At 33.4% G+C, this 16,775-nt stretch overlaps 1 protein-coding gene across 3 annotated transcripts in view; it reads right to left on the bottom strand.

Annotated features, from left to right (window-relative positions):
• The window catches only part of LOC125055911 (cAMP-specific 3',5'-cyclic phosphodiesterase, isoforms N/G), a 343,092-nt gene that overhangs the window by 195,996 nt on the left and 130,321 nt on the right, over positions 1-16,775 (bottom strand). Inside the window, exon 2 of one of the 3 annotated variants that reach the window (XM_047658643.1) lies at positions 8,588-8,766. The exons of the other annotated variants lie outside the window; for them this stretch is intronic. Coding sequence (XP_047514599.1) covers positions 8,588-8,727 — 140 coding nt within the window. The 5' untranslated portion in view covers positions 8,728-8,766. The remainder of the gene's footprint in view (positions 1-8,587; positions 8,767-16,775) is intronic. 3 annotated transcript variants of the gene reach the window in all.

A 16,775-nucleotide genomic window follows, 5' to 3' on the forward strand; every position in this document is an offset into this window, starting at 1 on the left:
CCCGTTTGCCTCCTAGTAGCAAAAATATGCCACGCTGAGATGCAACGTATTTCTATTAACGACAAAAATGTACGGCATAATAATATTTAAGAATTTGATTACAGCACAATAATTAAAAGTACAGGATAAAATCTGTTAAAAGCCTACTGCGGGCCGATAAGCCGTTCACAATCTTGCCTTAAATAAATGTTCTGCCCTTCATTGTGAAATCGCAAATAAGGAATCGTGATCCTTCAAGTAATTGTTTTATGTAAAAGTTTATGAAAAAGACCGCAGCGCTTTTATTGCTAATACATTACGAAATATTACAAAGTAATTTGATTTCCACAAAACTTGTACCCATGGTAACTTATACGGTACGGTGAAAACTGTTAGATACAATTAGCTAAAATAATTCCGATTGAGAAATGCAATTCGAACTTTGCCACGTCAACGCTAAGAATATTGCAAGATAGTTAATTCTTCGAAGTTGAGTATTGTCTTTGGATGTCATTTTTGTACAACAAATACCAGTCAATTCCAGTAACGGAGTCAACGTTGCTATTGAAGTTCATGTATATAAGCTCTGTGGAGCAAGTCCAAAGTATAGAAGCTAAGTCTACAAGCTGGATCACGTTGATGATAATGTCGCCTCGTTGGGCCTCCCCTGGGTTTACCGGGGGTCTCACCCGGTGGGGCTTGACCGCGAGCTGCGAGTCTGGCTGATACCACTCACTATGACACCAGGGCCAAGTCGAGACTACTCCTTGGCCCCTCACCACCGGATTGACACCCCGGACATGACCCCAACATCATCATCATCGGCTGCGCGCAGCGAATAGACCCTACGTCTCCTCGCGCGCTGAAGCCCCCATCAAGGGCTACAGGCCCGCCCCTGAACTGCCCTGTATCAGCAAGGTGCGATCAAAGACACAACCCGAAGGGGGTATACGCCCCGAACGGGCCAAAAGCTCACCCCTCTCGAGGGAGTGTGCAACATGTACTACAAACGGATAATGAAACTTATCACACGATAACAATAATTTTTTTGCAACATATATAAATACAGTATTAACAATATTCTTAACGTACATAGTAATAATAATAATTGAAAAATTATAAATAGAAAAATAATTAAGAAGAGAAATAGAATAAAAATTTAAAAAGTTTGGTCCCCAGTATACCTTTGCTGGCAGCATTTCCTCGCTGTATTGCTTATTCGTTGATCGAGGAAAGCGCCAACTCTGGGTTACCGGTACCATCTACCAGGCGCCAACATAAATATTTGTGTGATTATATTTAAAACTAATTTCTATTCTTAATTTTTACTATGCTCAGCCTTAAATATAATACTTCTATGACTCTACGATCACAGACTGAACATTTCCATTACACCATTGTATGGATATTGGATAGCTCAGTCAACTGGTTATTACATAATCTTTAATATATTGTTAAAAAGTTGTAAGTTGGCTGGCTGTTAGCCAATTGCTTCAAAGCTCAGAAACTTTTACTTATGTGTTCTTCTTAGCTTTTAAATACGTTTTAGGTACATTTATTTTATAACTATTGAACGACTTTGAAGGTTTACGGCGAGTAAGTTGCACGTGTGGTTTTGCTGTTAATGTCGTTTCGTTGACTACATAACATTATAAGACTATCTAATATATAAAATTCTCGTGTCACAGTTTTCGTTGCCATACTCCTCCGAAACGGCTTGACCGATTTTGATGAATTTTTTTGTGTTTATCCGGTATCTATGAGAATCGGCCAACATCTATTTTTCATTACCCTTAATGTTAGGGGTAGTCCACCCCTAAATTGTTATTTTTATTTTTTTGACAAAATTTTTAATTTCTATTTTTTTATGATGAAAATACATACAACCCCCAATTTTCACCCAATTTTCAATTTTATTATAAATGGCAAAATGAGGTTTGCCGGATCAGCTAGTCTCTATATATAAAATTCTCGTGTCACAATGTTCGTTCTCATACTCCTCCGAAACGGCTTGACCGATTCTTATGATTTTTTTCATGCACATTCAGTAAGTCTGAGAATCGGCTACTATCTATCTTTCAAACCCCTAAGTTATAGGGGTATTCACCCCAAAACAAATATTTTAGTTTTTTAGACATTTTTTCATTTTACAAAAACTCCTCTATGATCAACCCCTATTTTTTTTATTGTAGGTAGTTATTTTATTGAACTAAAAAAATGTTTCCTAGAAATAATATACATGGCAAAACAAAAGTTTGCCGGGTCAGCTAGTAAATATTTAGGTAAATTCGTTATTAAAATTGTGAGCATTATATTGTGAATGTCATATTATAATTCCAACTTTTACCCGTTCTCATCTTTGTCTTCTGTCTGGTCTTTTCCTAATATCAAAGACAATATAACAGGATTAACCAATCATCTAGTTGACCAAGTGTCAGCCTTAGTATGCGACTCTCAACCTTAAGGTCAACCTTTACACAAGGTACAGAAATATTCTTCAGAAGGCCTGAAATGAGTTGCCAATTGACAGTTCTATAAAAGGCCAAAAGTGGAAGTGGATTTGCCATACGATCAAAGTCACAATGCCAAGCAAGCCCTCGATTGGAATCCTTAAGGTAAAAGGCCGCCTAAACCAGACCTGGTAACGAAGCATTATTCCAGAGGCGAAGGAAGCTGGTTTGACGTGGAGTGATATAAAGGGAGCTGCCCAGGGCCGATTGGGGCCTGCCCCACCTGGGGGAACCTAGAGTTGAAGCACTATTTTTTCCAGACTAATGTTTTGTTCACAACACAATCTAATTTATGTATAATTTTTATAAAGTTGTGTAAAAAATACGCTTTATCGTACAATTGCCCGTAAGGACCTTGAAATTTCAAGCAAATGTGCCATATAAACAAACGAGTGCGGCTTTATCTACGCCCTTCAGAGATTTGCCACATTTGTCTAAATGGCTCACGCTGTCAGAAAAATCCTTATCCCTAAGGAATTGTTTCTATTATAATGCCGGCGGTTTTAAACGTAATACGAAATAAAATGTCGCACTGCTTGCGAGTTGAAATTCATAATATTCTTTCGGTTAAAATATGGTATAAAATACAACTTTCATTTCTTTTTTTACTAAACAATAATGATAATATTATATATACTAACTTACATACAACCTTAAACTCCTAACAATTTTTTCTACATAAAAATAAAAACCAACTACATCTCTCAGTAATTCCAAACCCGACACAAATATATCCAATTCTGGTGCAGAACTAAGAAAACGGTTCAGAATTGAAATCATAAGCGGAGTCAGTGACTGCTGGCGGAAGACAGTTCGTGAGACAGCAAGGCATGCCTCCGGGATCTGAAATACTTTTTAGGCACATACAGTCTAAGCAATTTCGGAAACAGATCTATCTGTTCTACCTCTTAAAAAATTCAATACAAAGTAGATTTGTTTTTGCCGAACTAATTCGACTTCTTCAAGTAAAGAGCGTACCAATCTCTAAAAGGTCAGCAACGCACTTGCGGCTCGCAATGTAAGTGTCCATGGGTGATGGTATCACTTAACATCAGGTGAGCTTACTGCCCGTTTGCCTTCTGTTACATAAAACAATATTGCCAATTTTGTGTTTAAGTTAAAGGTAAAATATGTTATATATATTATATATATATATATATATATACATATATATATCTATACCTATATATATATATATATATATATAGGTATAGATATTTTTATAATACCTATTTAGTACCAAGCTGGATCTCAATACACGGTATATACATTGCCCCTACAGAACGTCGCAATATCCTAGGGATTCTATATAGTTTAACGAAAAGCAAACTCTGTAGCACACATACAAAAACTCAAAACTTGTGTATTTACAAGAAAGAGCCCACAAAGAAAGGCGGTAGCAAACGGTAATTAACTTATTTAGAAAATAGTGTGTGGTACCTTTCACCTACTATCTTCCCTTTGCCACGACTTTTAAAACTAAGCGACTAATCGAGTTAAACATCGCCGTGTGGTCTAATGTACTGACACATAACGCAATAATCTCGCTTTGATACAGCTAATGGAATAAAATCTGCGTTTATACTCAATTTGCTCTGTGGGGACATTCAGAACTAATAATATTAAGGGTAACAAAATTTATTTATTATCTACCTATTATTTATTATTCTACTTCGTCGTAATCTTCATTAATAAACTAAGAACAAAATATAACTAAAATAACGCAATTCTTGTGAATTCAGACAGTGTGCATCTAAATATATCCGTCTCACATGCAATAATATTCAGGGTGCGCAAGACACGCGTAAATATTGCTTCCCTGAGTAAATTTGTACGCGCTCGCGACACTGCAAGCAATTGCGACCGCTTACTACGCCGAGTGTGATTATTTGGCACTCACAGCCCCAGTCTCTCCAACATCTCCAACATATATTCTATCTATAAGGACCTAGTCTCTCTTTACCTCTAACTTGTTGCATCCTACCATACCCTAGACCAGTGATTCCCAAAGTGGTCTATATCGACCCCTAGGGGTCTATGACAACCTGCAAGGGGTCTACGTCAGCGAAAAAAAATGGAGGTCCATGAAATGTAAATGGGGGTCCACGATAGTGGATCTCAACACATACACTGATTGTACCTATTTACTTACATCATACTATCTTATAATATCAAAACATATACATTATTAAGTACCTACATATCAGATAAAAAAATATGTTTTGAGTATTTTTAATTTAAATTCAATTTATAAATGTATAGATTAACATTGTACTTTAGGTTTTTAACACTAAACTTCACTACAGTTAGAAATTTACAGGAAATCAATATCAGGTAAGTAGGGGTCTACCCAACACGGAAAAACATGGTCTACGACACAAAAAAGTTTGGGGAACTCTGCCCTAGACTAACAAAGTAAAACTATGCTGACTCATTTTTCTACAATAATAATAGTTTAAACTCAAATGATGTTTATTAAGAGTGGTATATTATTCTGGCCCTATGTGTGTATTATGGCACTAAAATATTACCGAACCGATTCGATTTAGGGTAGTAGGGAAAGATAAAGAGAAGATAATAAACAAAGCATAATAATTAGCTTACAATGTAAGGTCATAGGTACAAAGTGCGACAGTAGAAACCTGTTATTGTCATTACATAGTGTTATTATATAATCGCTCAATTTTGAATATAGAAACGATATAAATAACGTTTAAATATATTATTAGAAAATTAGTAAAAAGTTCTTAAAAGGTTCCAGAACGAAGTTAAAAGGAAATTGGTCAATCGCTGTTCACGGAAATAACAGTTTCATTCGAATAACAGCTGTCGCTTTTATTAGTTTATTGGAACGACGCTGTCTAGTTCTTTTAGAAGTAAATAACCAATTTTAATCTTAGCTTTTATTTCTTGAATATGGGACACATTTTTTAAAATGTAATAGGAGACAAACGGACAGGAAGCACATCTGATGTTAAGTTATACCGCCGCCCATGGACACTCTCAATGCCAGAGGGCTCGCGAGTGCGTTGCCGGCCTTTTAAGAATTGGGACGCTCTTTTCTTGAAGGACCCTATGTCGAATTGGTTCGGAAATACTTCAGTGGGAAGCTGGTTCCACTATTAATATATTAATTGTATTAAAGAAAGGATTTAACTATAAGGTTATTTGGTAGACAATATTATAAAGCATATGAACTACTTGCCTTAATTATTGTCTATTCCGAGTATAATTCAAATTAAATTCATTATAGGCTGTTTCAGAATACTTTAAAATTAATGTACTACCAGTAGGTACCTATAACGCGCGTCATCTTTATATAATTGTATAATCATATGTATGGTTTTTCACCTTGTAATCAATTGTAATAAGTTAACCAAAATCTAATCTGATTTTGTCAATGGACACAAAATGCTTTGATTAATTGCACCATTCTTTTAATAGTAAAATTAATAATCTTATATTTGGGATAATTTAATGGGTAACATTAAGTACCGTAAATAACTGAAAGTGATTTTGATTAATTGCCATGAACAGTTGCCTAAAACACAACTTGGGGGATCTCATCAGAAACGTCACTTATAAATCACGTTGGGAGGATTATTTTGATCTACAGTTGTAATAATTTAAAACCATCTGTTTTAGACATTTAGATCTCACGTTTAAGGTTCATTAGGCAGAGTTTTGATGTAGCCATTAGAGAATCTTCAACTGAATAGTTGCATGTTATTTTAAGAAATTCATATTCGTACCTTACAGTTTTGACGAGCAACTCTTAACCATGGTGTGTTTAATCCTGGCACACCAACAGTTATTTTTATAAAAACAATATTGAAATAACTTATGTTGAAAAAAGCCCAGATCTTTATAGAATAGATAAGAGAAAGGAGTAGAAGATATCTCTGCCTCGCCTTTATCTTATGTGTAGTGTATATAGGTATATTGCACACTACTACTTGTGTGGTCACAAGGTTTACCCGTGTTTACACTGCGAGAATAATGACCAATATTTTCACTGTTAATATTTGAAGTGCGTATAATTCAATGTTTCTTTGTTTTATGTGTTTTATTAAATATCGCCAAGTCTCTGAATATCAGAATTTCTGGTGTATGAATTCTTCTACTTCTCTACACTCTACTCTTCGGAAGGATATCAAATGAGACCTGCAAAGAAATGATCGAAAAATAGGCAGAAATTTGTATGTTACTTGCCCCACAGAAAGATGTGCTTTCATATTTCATGTTCCTTATATTTACTATTTCGTAATTGAAATGTTGAGCGAAAGTTAAGACACTGTAAGACATGAACAACAATATGTTAAAACGGCCTGATAACCGTGTCCATACAAATCGTGTCATTGTTGTGCTAATGACCAACACGAGTTAGAATACCATGAATATTAACAAATATTAATTACTGTCAAGAGAGACGTTGAAAACCGCGCTATAATACCACTCATACATAATGCTGACGATCGTCTTCTAACATTGAAATAACAATAGATTCATCAAGGAAATTTGTACCGTCTTCAAGTTAACATGTGAAAAAGATCTTCAAATGTTAAATTTTTCAGAAATTGTTTACTTTAAAAATTCTAGTCTTGGCTTACAATAATTTTGTAAATGGAAATCTAGATCTTTATCTTACCGATTCATCAGTTAATATTAAGCAGAAATAAAATAAAATAACAATTTTGTATAAAAAGCGTCTAACGATTTACGATCTTTCCATAAATAATTGTATCCGGAGGGTAAATATGTAAATAATATAATTCCATAAATAAGACGAAGATTTGTATGATTATATTCCTATATGGCTTTTATTTATTTACACTTCGTTACCATAATATACAGAATCATACATATAAAAAACAAAGGAATTGATATAACCTACTTACACATTTAAAGAAAAACCTTTTTAACCGGATTAAAACACCCCAATTTCAATAGAGAAGACGGCCTAAAATCGCCAAACACCTGGGATCCAATAATATCCAAATTAAAATCTCAAGATGAACAATCCACTAAAATAGAGGACACCGTGAGCCATTTCTGCCAAAACCCTCCATCTTTTAGTCGATACCAACTCCGGGGAAATAAATACAGATAATGCAACTTTTTCTACAGCTGTGATACTTTTTTGACATCCAACACCTTTTGTCTTAAGTCACCGTGACCACGCACGCTGTAAAGCACGCGAAACGTCGGTTGAATTTAAAATTATATTAAATAATTGTAAATTTATAATAATACATAACTTTAATCCGGTTAAAAAGTTTTTTCTTTAAAAGAAAAGCAGGTTACATAAGTTATTAGGCAACGGGCGGCCTTTAGTTACATGTTGTCATAAAAAATTGGCTTTTCTCACTATGTTTGTACCCAAATGTGTTTCTATTTATGTATAACAAAATCGATAGATATAACTTTCCGAACACCGGTAAGCCTAGAATACTAATACAATGTAAACTAGTTAAGTCGATTTTAATAGCAGCTTAAGTAACATTGTAATCCATTAGTTTCTGTTTATTATTCAGATTGAAATTTGCTAAACTTATTTAGCACTAAACAACAATCGCTGCAAAATCGAGTTGATGAGTTAGCGGTGAAATAAAATATATTAATAATATTGTATTAATTTAAACTAAGTTAAAAAATAAATAATAGTTAAAATAAAATAAAAAACACGCTATTAAAGCACATCAAACTAAAAAGTGAAAAATAATTCCTAATTTAGGCTGAAAATGGTAATGAACAAAAAATACTGGTATTATTGTGAAAAAGCGTGGTGGCGCTCTATGCCATATTTTTCGTCTATAGAACAACTCACGCTTTTTCACAATAATACCAGTAAACTATTATTAATTTTTTATTTTTTAGTTAATTTTTTTTATTTTTCGGATTTTGCATTGCATCGATCTTTGACAGGTGCGCAAAATTTGAATAAAATCTGTCCGTTTAAAGTGGGTCAAAATCGAGTCCGAAGGAGTCGGTTACATACATACAGGTGAAGCTAATATAAAGCGTGTAATAAGTTATGTTTACCGGTATTTGACCGGAAATACTTAATACGGAGCCTCAAACCTTATATTATTACTTACCCACATATCCATGAATGCCGACGTCGTGGTATCGAAGCTAAAGTTAAAGCGAAGGGTGGTAAAGCCGCGGGAGGATCATCTTCGTCCTGATCTGCTCCACTCACGCGCACCTCCGGAATTCGTAGATGTCTTCCACTCATTATAACACTACACTATACCACACATAGCTCCCAAAATCACTGTAAAGTATTTTTTACGGTTTTGAAAATGGAACGTGTTGTCTTTATCTTCTATTTGAAATAAGTTAAATATAATGGGAATATCTATGAAGTTGACACTACCGAAGATCCCCCCAGAGATGGCGCTTTCCTCATTAAAATCAAAGTGCATGTAGGGCATACCGCTAATTATAAAGGCACTTTGCATCCGAGAACAATGATTTTGGAACTTGGCCCATATATTTAATTTATAAACTAGGTTTAACTATTGTTTTATCTGCAAAATTCAACAAAACTTTTTTAATTTATAATTTATTAATGTCTTGTAAAACAATGACTAATCTAATTATAATTAACCTTAAATCAGTTTAGAAGTATTTTTATTCTAGTGCCATGAAAGTCATTCTATACTTTTACGTTATGAAGTAAAAAATATTTAATTAAACACAGTAAAAGAATTCATTTTTGGCAAATTTTGACCTTCGATAAACTTTTCGAAAAATAAATATTCCCGTATTTTTTTTAAAATATACGTTATAACAATAAAATATGGGGTTTCATTTGTGTAGTTGAAAGTAATTATTATTTTATGGCTTCTAACAGCCGTTTTAATCTCGGGTTTGTTGAGATCAGAATATAATTCAAAGTACTTGTATACTTAAATCTCTTTTGTTAAGCAAATTAAATAGTAATTTTTGTTTATTTTAATAGAATGGTTGCTACATACTAATGCTAATTAAGATACCGCATCTGACCTAGATACCAATTTTAATACGAGAACATTTCAAGTTCCATACTATGGAGAGTGAATGTGTTAATTATGAATTATCTCAGCTAAGTTTAGATTCAATATAAAGCCTTTATTATCTTAATATATATATTTCTTGTGTGCGTGTGTATGTGACTGAACTCCTCCTAAACGACTGGACCAATTTTTATGAAATTTTTTGTGTGTCTTCAAGGGGATCTGGGAATGGTTTAGATTCACAAATCAGCCCGCCAGATGTTAAGGGTAGTCCACCCCTAAATTTTTATTTTTATTTTTTAGACAAAATTTTTAATTTCTACTTTTTTATGATACAGCATTAAAAAATACATACAACCCCTAATTTTCACCCCTCTATGATCAACCCCTATTTTTTTATTATAAATGATATACATGGCAAAACGACGTTTGCCGGATCAGCTAGTATATTTATAAAGAACTGTTTTTGTCAATGATGAATCTCATATGATGGTTTCATTTGGAAATATCCCTTGGAGTTCGGAAAATGATTTCATCGTGACATAGCGAATTTTTTCCACTCACCCTGATATATGGAAAAAACTTCGATTGATCTAACTCGAAGAAGATTTGGACTTAATTTATGATATAATGAAAAAAGTTATATCAAGAGAAGAGCGTACTTCCTATAAGACTGGCAACGCATTTGCAAGCTTAGTGTTGCAAGAATTCATGGATTGCGTTTTGCACTCCAAGTGCCGCTTTCTTTCATACGCTTGTAAGAGGTATCCCAAAATAAAAATGTATTATTTACTATATAAATATAATATACACACAATATGAAATGAACGACCAACCAGGCCAAGATAAACCACTTCTTATATGGAAATTGTATTCGTTTTTACAACAAACTCGCAAACTAAATTAGAGAATGATCACTTAATAAATTCAAAGCTCTCGTTAAACGTAAATTAATCAATAAAGCTTTTTATAAATTTGACGAATATGTATGATCCTAATCCTTAGGATTGATTTGCTCCAGTTCAAACAATTTGTATCACTCAAAACTTAGCGATTAAAAAGAGTAGCGGAAAGTTTCTTGCCAGTTCTTCTTGCCCGCTCTACGCCCTTGACTTGCGAACTGGTAGTAAATGTAAATTTAACTTGTTTTCTGACGTTCATAAGTGTACTTGTTTACCTATATGAATAAAGTTATTTTGAGTTTGAGGTTGAATAAACTAGAAAAATGGCAAAATTTGAGGGTAAACTTAAACCATATTTTTACAATGACCTTTGAGTCATTGATTTAAAGCTTTAAGCAACAGGTTAAAACTTAAAATGATAGAAACGAGCCAAGTTTTCTATAATTTGTACGTGTATACTTGCTGTGTAGCATCTGTTGGCTCCTTGCCTAATAGGTCTACGCTGAGTGTGACCCTCGGGCTAGTAGAGATATTTTACTTTTATTCTCATAATGGTGACACGAAATGTAAAAATAGAATGAATACAAACATAATATTAGTAATAGGAATAAGTTCAGTTCAAAAACCTCTACATCAGGCATTTGGCATACATTGGTGACACACTTCACTGCCATTTTTTACTAGATAATTAGCCTTCTATTCAAATTAATTTTTCTGGTGATCCGGGACTCCGGGCAATTGCATTTAATAAACCCAGGTCTTGACCGACTATTCTGACGCAGTTGGTGTAATAGACTAATAAATACCTTTTCCAGTTCCATCCTAAGATGTCATAGATTAGCTATATAATAATTATCTGATGATAAATGGGCGTGAATCCCGCTTACATCAAAGCTACCAAAGACATTTTTGGGAGTAAATAAACGTTCTATATATGGATTTTTGTTTAGTTTTCTGTAATTTGAATTTTTTTTCTTTGATTAGTAATTGTTTTCTTTTTGTAATGATTGTTATGTTTGTGTTGTAATAGGTTATGATCTCTATATATATATGTATGTCATGTTTGCCTTTAAGTGCTTGACACACTAAAAATTGTATTTTGTGTTTGTTTTTACTTTTTCTCAAAAAAAAAAATATAATTGAATAGAGAAACCAAACATTACGACATAGATTTAAGTTTATTTGCCATACATCTAGATAAGAAAATGGGATAGAATCGTACGCGTAATAGAATTTAACGTCTAAACTGCAAATAGGCTACATATTTGCATTTCGGGTCGACTTATCCTTTTCCTAAAATAAAGGCTTATTTCGTTATATTCGGAAGTTAATTTCACTGAGGGTTTTATAGCTTCATTTAAACTTGGTAATTTCCCTTGATGAAAAGTATAAAGTGAGAATATTAAAGGAAACGAACTGGTTATTAATTTTAATATACTTTAAGATATATTTTATTGGTTTTCGATCGTGAAATGGTTCGGAGGCCTGAACACTGATATTCAATGTCGTTCCGAGGCAATAAAGTCTAGGGCGGAGGTAGGGCGGGCGGTATAATCGCAAATCGCGACCTTTGCGTGTGCGCCTGACGGACACAGAACACGCACGCTGTTACAGCATGCTAATACAAAAGTGACAGGCGTTATTAAATCTTTTAAAGTGAAGTGAATCCAATTATATCATTAGTCAGTCAGTTTATCTTTTATAAATTTAAAATTACAATAATTCAAGCAATTGTAGGAAACGTTTCATATATAAGTATTGATTAATACTTAATATTTTTTTAATATAATTACGTACTAATCTAGTTAATAAACCAAGGACAAATGCGCGAAGGATTGATTTTACCGTAGGTAGGTAAAAAACTTTTTTAACCTCTAATTGGATCTAAGGAGAACATATTTTAATATTTTGCCATTGTTATTGTTACATAATTGTTAACGTCGATCCTATAATATTGTCTTGATTCCGCTCGAATTTCTTCGATATCGCAATTGGAATAGGATTCCAGAGAAAATTGACTGTTACGGATAGTATGAAAACATCTTTGTACTGTGAACTGATATAGGAAAGATCAGCCCTTACGAATATCAGCGTGTTAAACATAAAATTTTATAAAGTGCCGAAGGTTGACCGTAATACTTCGGCGCCTTGCAAACAGGTAGGCGATTGTTAAAGATCGTACGTGGCATTTTAAACAACCCATAACAATAACGATGTGATTAGTTTGGAATACGTGACTGTATTACAAGAATTAATAAGCGTTTACGCAGTAGTTTAGTTTCATGGCAATTGTTCTAACAAGTTATTAAATATCGTTACCCAAAGCTATGGGCAGGAATTATCGTATCCACTGAATAGAATTTTTTTATAATGCCTTTTATTTCTTTTTTTTCTTTCTCTTTAAGCTGTAACGAATATTGTTTTACAGCGAAGACTAGGGCCTCCGATGTATGCATGCCTTTATTTTATAAAGCATATAATTATATATTGAACTAGTAGACTCGGCCAAGAGTTGCTGTGGCTAAGGTTTTTGTTACAGATGTTAAATAGTATCTTATGTGAAACGTTGGTACTTTCAACACAGCGCGGCGCCATCTGTTAGAATTGTGATTTGTGACTGTGAAATAATAACAGACAAATAATTAGCAATAAATTAAAATTGCGACTATAATTTGAGATTTAAACTATCCTATCTCTCAAGTTGGATCGAACTGCACATGGTGTGCAAATTTGATTGATATCGGTTCGGTAGTTTAGGAGTCCATTGAGGACAAACATTGTGACACGAGATTTATATATATTAAGATATTCTAAATACAATAATGATTTCGTAAATTTAATTTCTTTTAGCTGTTTTCGTGCTTTTTGTTAAATATATTTTCAAGTGTTTAATTTTAAACTTATAAATTATTATTCTTAATATTTGGTGGTGTAGGACTGTACTGCACCAGTTTTTTAGTTAAATAAACAGGTAATTTTTTTTATCCTGGTAAATATTATTACGCTTTCCGAGAAGAGGTATACTAGAAAGTCCATCAGCTACCTAGGCTTTACGAATTCGATATGCAGAAAATAGTATGTAGCCTATTGTGTTACGAATTTTAACAAACACACTTTTTATGTGTCAAACATAAACATCGTACTAAATGTACAACCACTACACAGATCAAATAGAACATCGAACTATAACTCGACAAATACAATTTTATAGATCACGTAATAACCAAAACGTGAGGAATACGTGACAATCGTTTTTATTCACGTATCTGCAATAATCGTGAAACCGGCGATCCCATGCTGACGTCAGCACCGAGCCCAATTTTAATGTGAGTTTATTACGAAGATCATGGTCAATAAATTGAATAATGTAAATGTTATTGTTCTCGCCATTGTCTTTAATAGGCTTTCATAATTGGTTTTTAAACGACGCATTGTTTTGTCTTTGTTTAGATGAATTTCCGCAGTCGGATTTTTGCAGAATCAAACTATTCGTAATAACAATATGTTATATTGTGTCTCACATTCTTTTTGATGACAAATTGACATCTCAATTACAACTGAATACTTGGGAATAGAACCGGGAATTTAATATCAGTGTTTGAAGTCACGTTTAGTCCTACACTTTTGTGTGCCTCGCTACTATGTGATGTCACTGATTATTAGCGTACAATTCTTTATAGTATAATTCAATACAATAAAATGTTCGTTTACTTTATAGAAGTTCATAAGCGATTCGAAATTTTCATTGTTTTGTTTAATTTTGTTTTTCTTTGACCTTGTACTAGTTTTAAATAGAAATGACAACTGCGTATAATGTATAATATATATATGCAAGTATATGTAGGTTAAGATAACATTTCTATTATATTGTTATCTTAATGGGACGTGTTCCATTATATCTAAAGTTATTATAAAATACAAAAGGTAGGAACAATAGCTATTATTCGCAACATGCGAAGTGACGAGTAACTTCGTACTTTAAGACGCAATAAAATTGCTTCAGTCATTGACTCTAATAAGAAGTTATGTAAGGATACTGTTACTAACGAGCTAGCAAATTTCAAAGACTCGCCAGAGTCGTCAATTATACTATCAGTAATCTTAGATTAATAATATGTGATACGGATAAAGCGATCACGAAAATCTTTTTTAGCTGACAATTTGGAATTAAATTAAATCTAAACCGAATATAATAACTCGGTTTTTTCAATCTTACATTGAGTTTTATACAGCAGATTAAAATGATAATAATGAAATTTCAAAAGGTTCAAACCCCAATGGACTTTCGGCTTTCTTAGTGAAGGCAAACATCATGAGGAAAGTCCGTTAGACCCAAAAAGTCGACAGCGTGTGTTAGGCATAATTACAGAAATCTAAAGCCCTTACCTTATAATATTCGTTATAGATATAATATAATTTAAATATCGCCGGTTCAATGATTACTAATTGTCCACAAAAACCACATAATCCGAACTGATGAGTAATTTTCTAATACAATAATTGTGGTTTGTAATATTTGTAATGTTCTTATTCAAAGTACTAGGTGTCATTTATGTATGATGAACTATTCCTAATCGAATCGAATAGTTTAGACTATGGATGAGTAGTGACAAAGTGAGTTCTATGACTTCCTAAATTCAATACTTTTTGACGTGAGTCCTACTCAGCGCATTAGCCTTCGAAATGTATCTCAACTTCAGAGTTGAGATATGGTAACATCTGAATGTTCACCATCACTATGTGGAACCAGCTGCCCACTGAAGTATTTCCGAACCAATTCGACTTAGGGTCCTTCAAGTTCGTACCAATTCGTAAAAGACCGGCAACGCACTTTCGAGCCTTTTGGCAATGTGAGTGTCTGTGGTCACTTAACATCAGATGAGCCTCCTGGCCGTTTGCCTACTATTACATAAAATAAAAATAAAACTCATTTTTATTTAAATTGAAGTTTTAATTTACAAATATTTCCACATAATATTCTCCAGGCCGTCATAATGTTTTAATTCAGCTTTTACTAACTTTCTATTATTAGTTCATGTTTTCAAAATAATCCTTATATTGAATTACACTTGGCAATTACATTCCAATTAATTAATTAAGCTGGTCAACGCACGGATCATTTACTAATTTATCAAATTAAATATGATATTTAATATAATTTACCGTCATATTTTATACTAAAATAACGAAGAGGAAAGATCTGTGTTTTTAATGATACTCAAACGCAACTGACCGTTTTCAAAAATTCGTTCGCCATTACAATGCCCCATTACATCTTTGAAATACATCCAGCGAAGCCAGAAAAATACACGGGTTAGAAAATCTCAAAAACTACGATTATTAGTTGATTTAGACTGCAAAAGGCACTTCTTTCAAAGGCCTTGAAATATATGTATAACTACTTCCTCAAAACAAACTTTTCGTTATCGATTCACTAATTTATGCGTTCACTAACAGTCTTATCAATCTGTCCTATGCTGAAACGGAAAGTATTGTGCAACAGTAGTTTAAAAACAAATTGTGAGTGTTATGTAAAATCATTAATATGTCAAATGGAAGAGACTAGCTGCCCATGAATCCTTGTGTGGGGGCTAGTACACATTCTCTTTGAACAATGTATTATATTTTATTATGGATAATAAAAAAAAAATATTTCTTTCAAAAAAGGAAAACACTATAGTTTTTGTACTCCATGTATCGGATTTTGTGCAGAGCAGTGTTGGACTAGGCTTCGGCGCGCGACTCTCATCCCTGAGGTTGTAGGATCGATCTCTGGCTATGCACCAATGGACTTTCTTTCTATCTGCGCATTTAACATTCGCTCGAACGGTGAAGGAAAACATCGTGAGGAAACTGGCTTGCCTTAGACCGAAGACGTCGACGGCCTGTCAGGCACAGGAGGCTGATCACCTTTTTTTTATAGAACAGAAGGCAAACGGCACCTATTTGCCTATTAGATTAAGAAATAATCATGAAACAGATAGAGATATCTGAGGCCCAGCTCTAATGCTGTAGCGCCACTAATTTCTTTTTGTATCGGATTTTTAACTTATAGCACTTTTACGTCCAATAGCCAAACTACATTTTACAAGTACAAAATATTTGCAATTATTTAAACTTATCAGCTTTCTATACTTGACATGTGCAGAGGCGATGAGAACTTGGAGAAACTGATCGTGGTTGTAGTATTGTCTTTGATTGACATACTACAACCACGTACATAACCTTTACACATTTAAAGAAAAAACTTTTTAACCGGATTAAAGTTATGTATTAATTATTATAAATTTACAATTATTTAACATTGTTTTAAATTTATCCGACGTTTCGCGTGCTTTACTGCGTGCGTGGTCACGGTGACTGAAGACAAAAGGTGTTGAATG

The sequence above is a fragment of the Pieris napi genome, chromosome 14 (assembly GCF_905475465.1).
Source record: "Pieris napi chromosome 14, ilPieNapi1.2, whole genome shotgun sequence".
NCBI classification, from domain to species: domain Eukaryota; kingdom Metazoa; phylum Arthropoda; class Insecta; order Lepidoptera; family Pieridae; genus Pieris; species Pieris napi.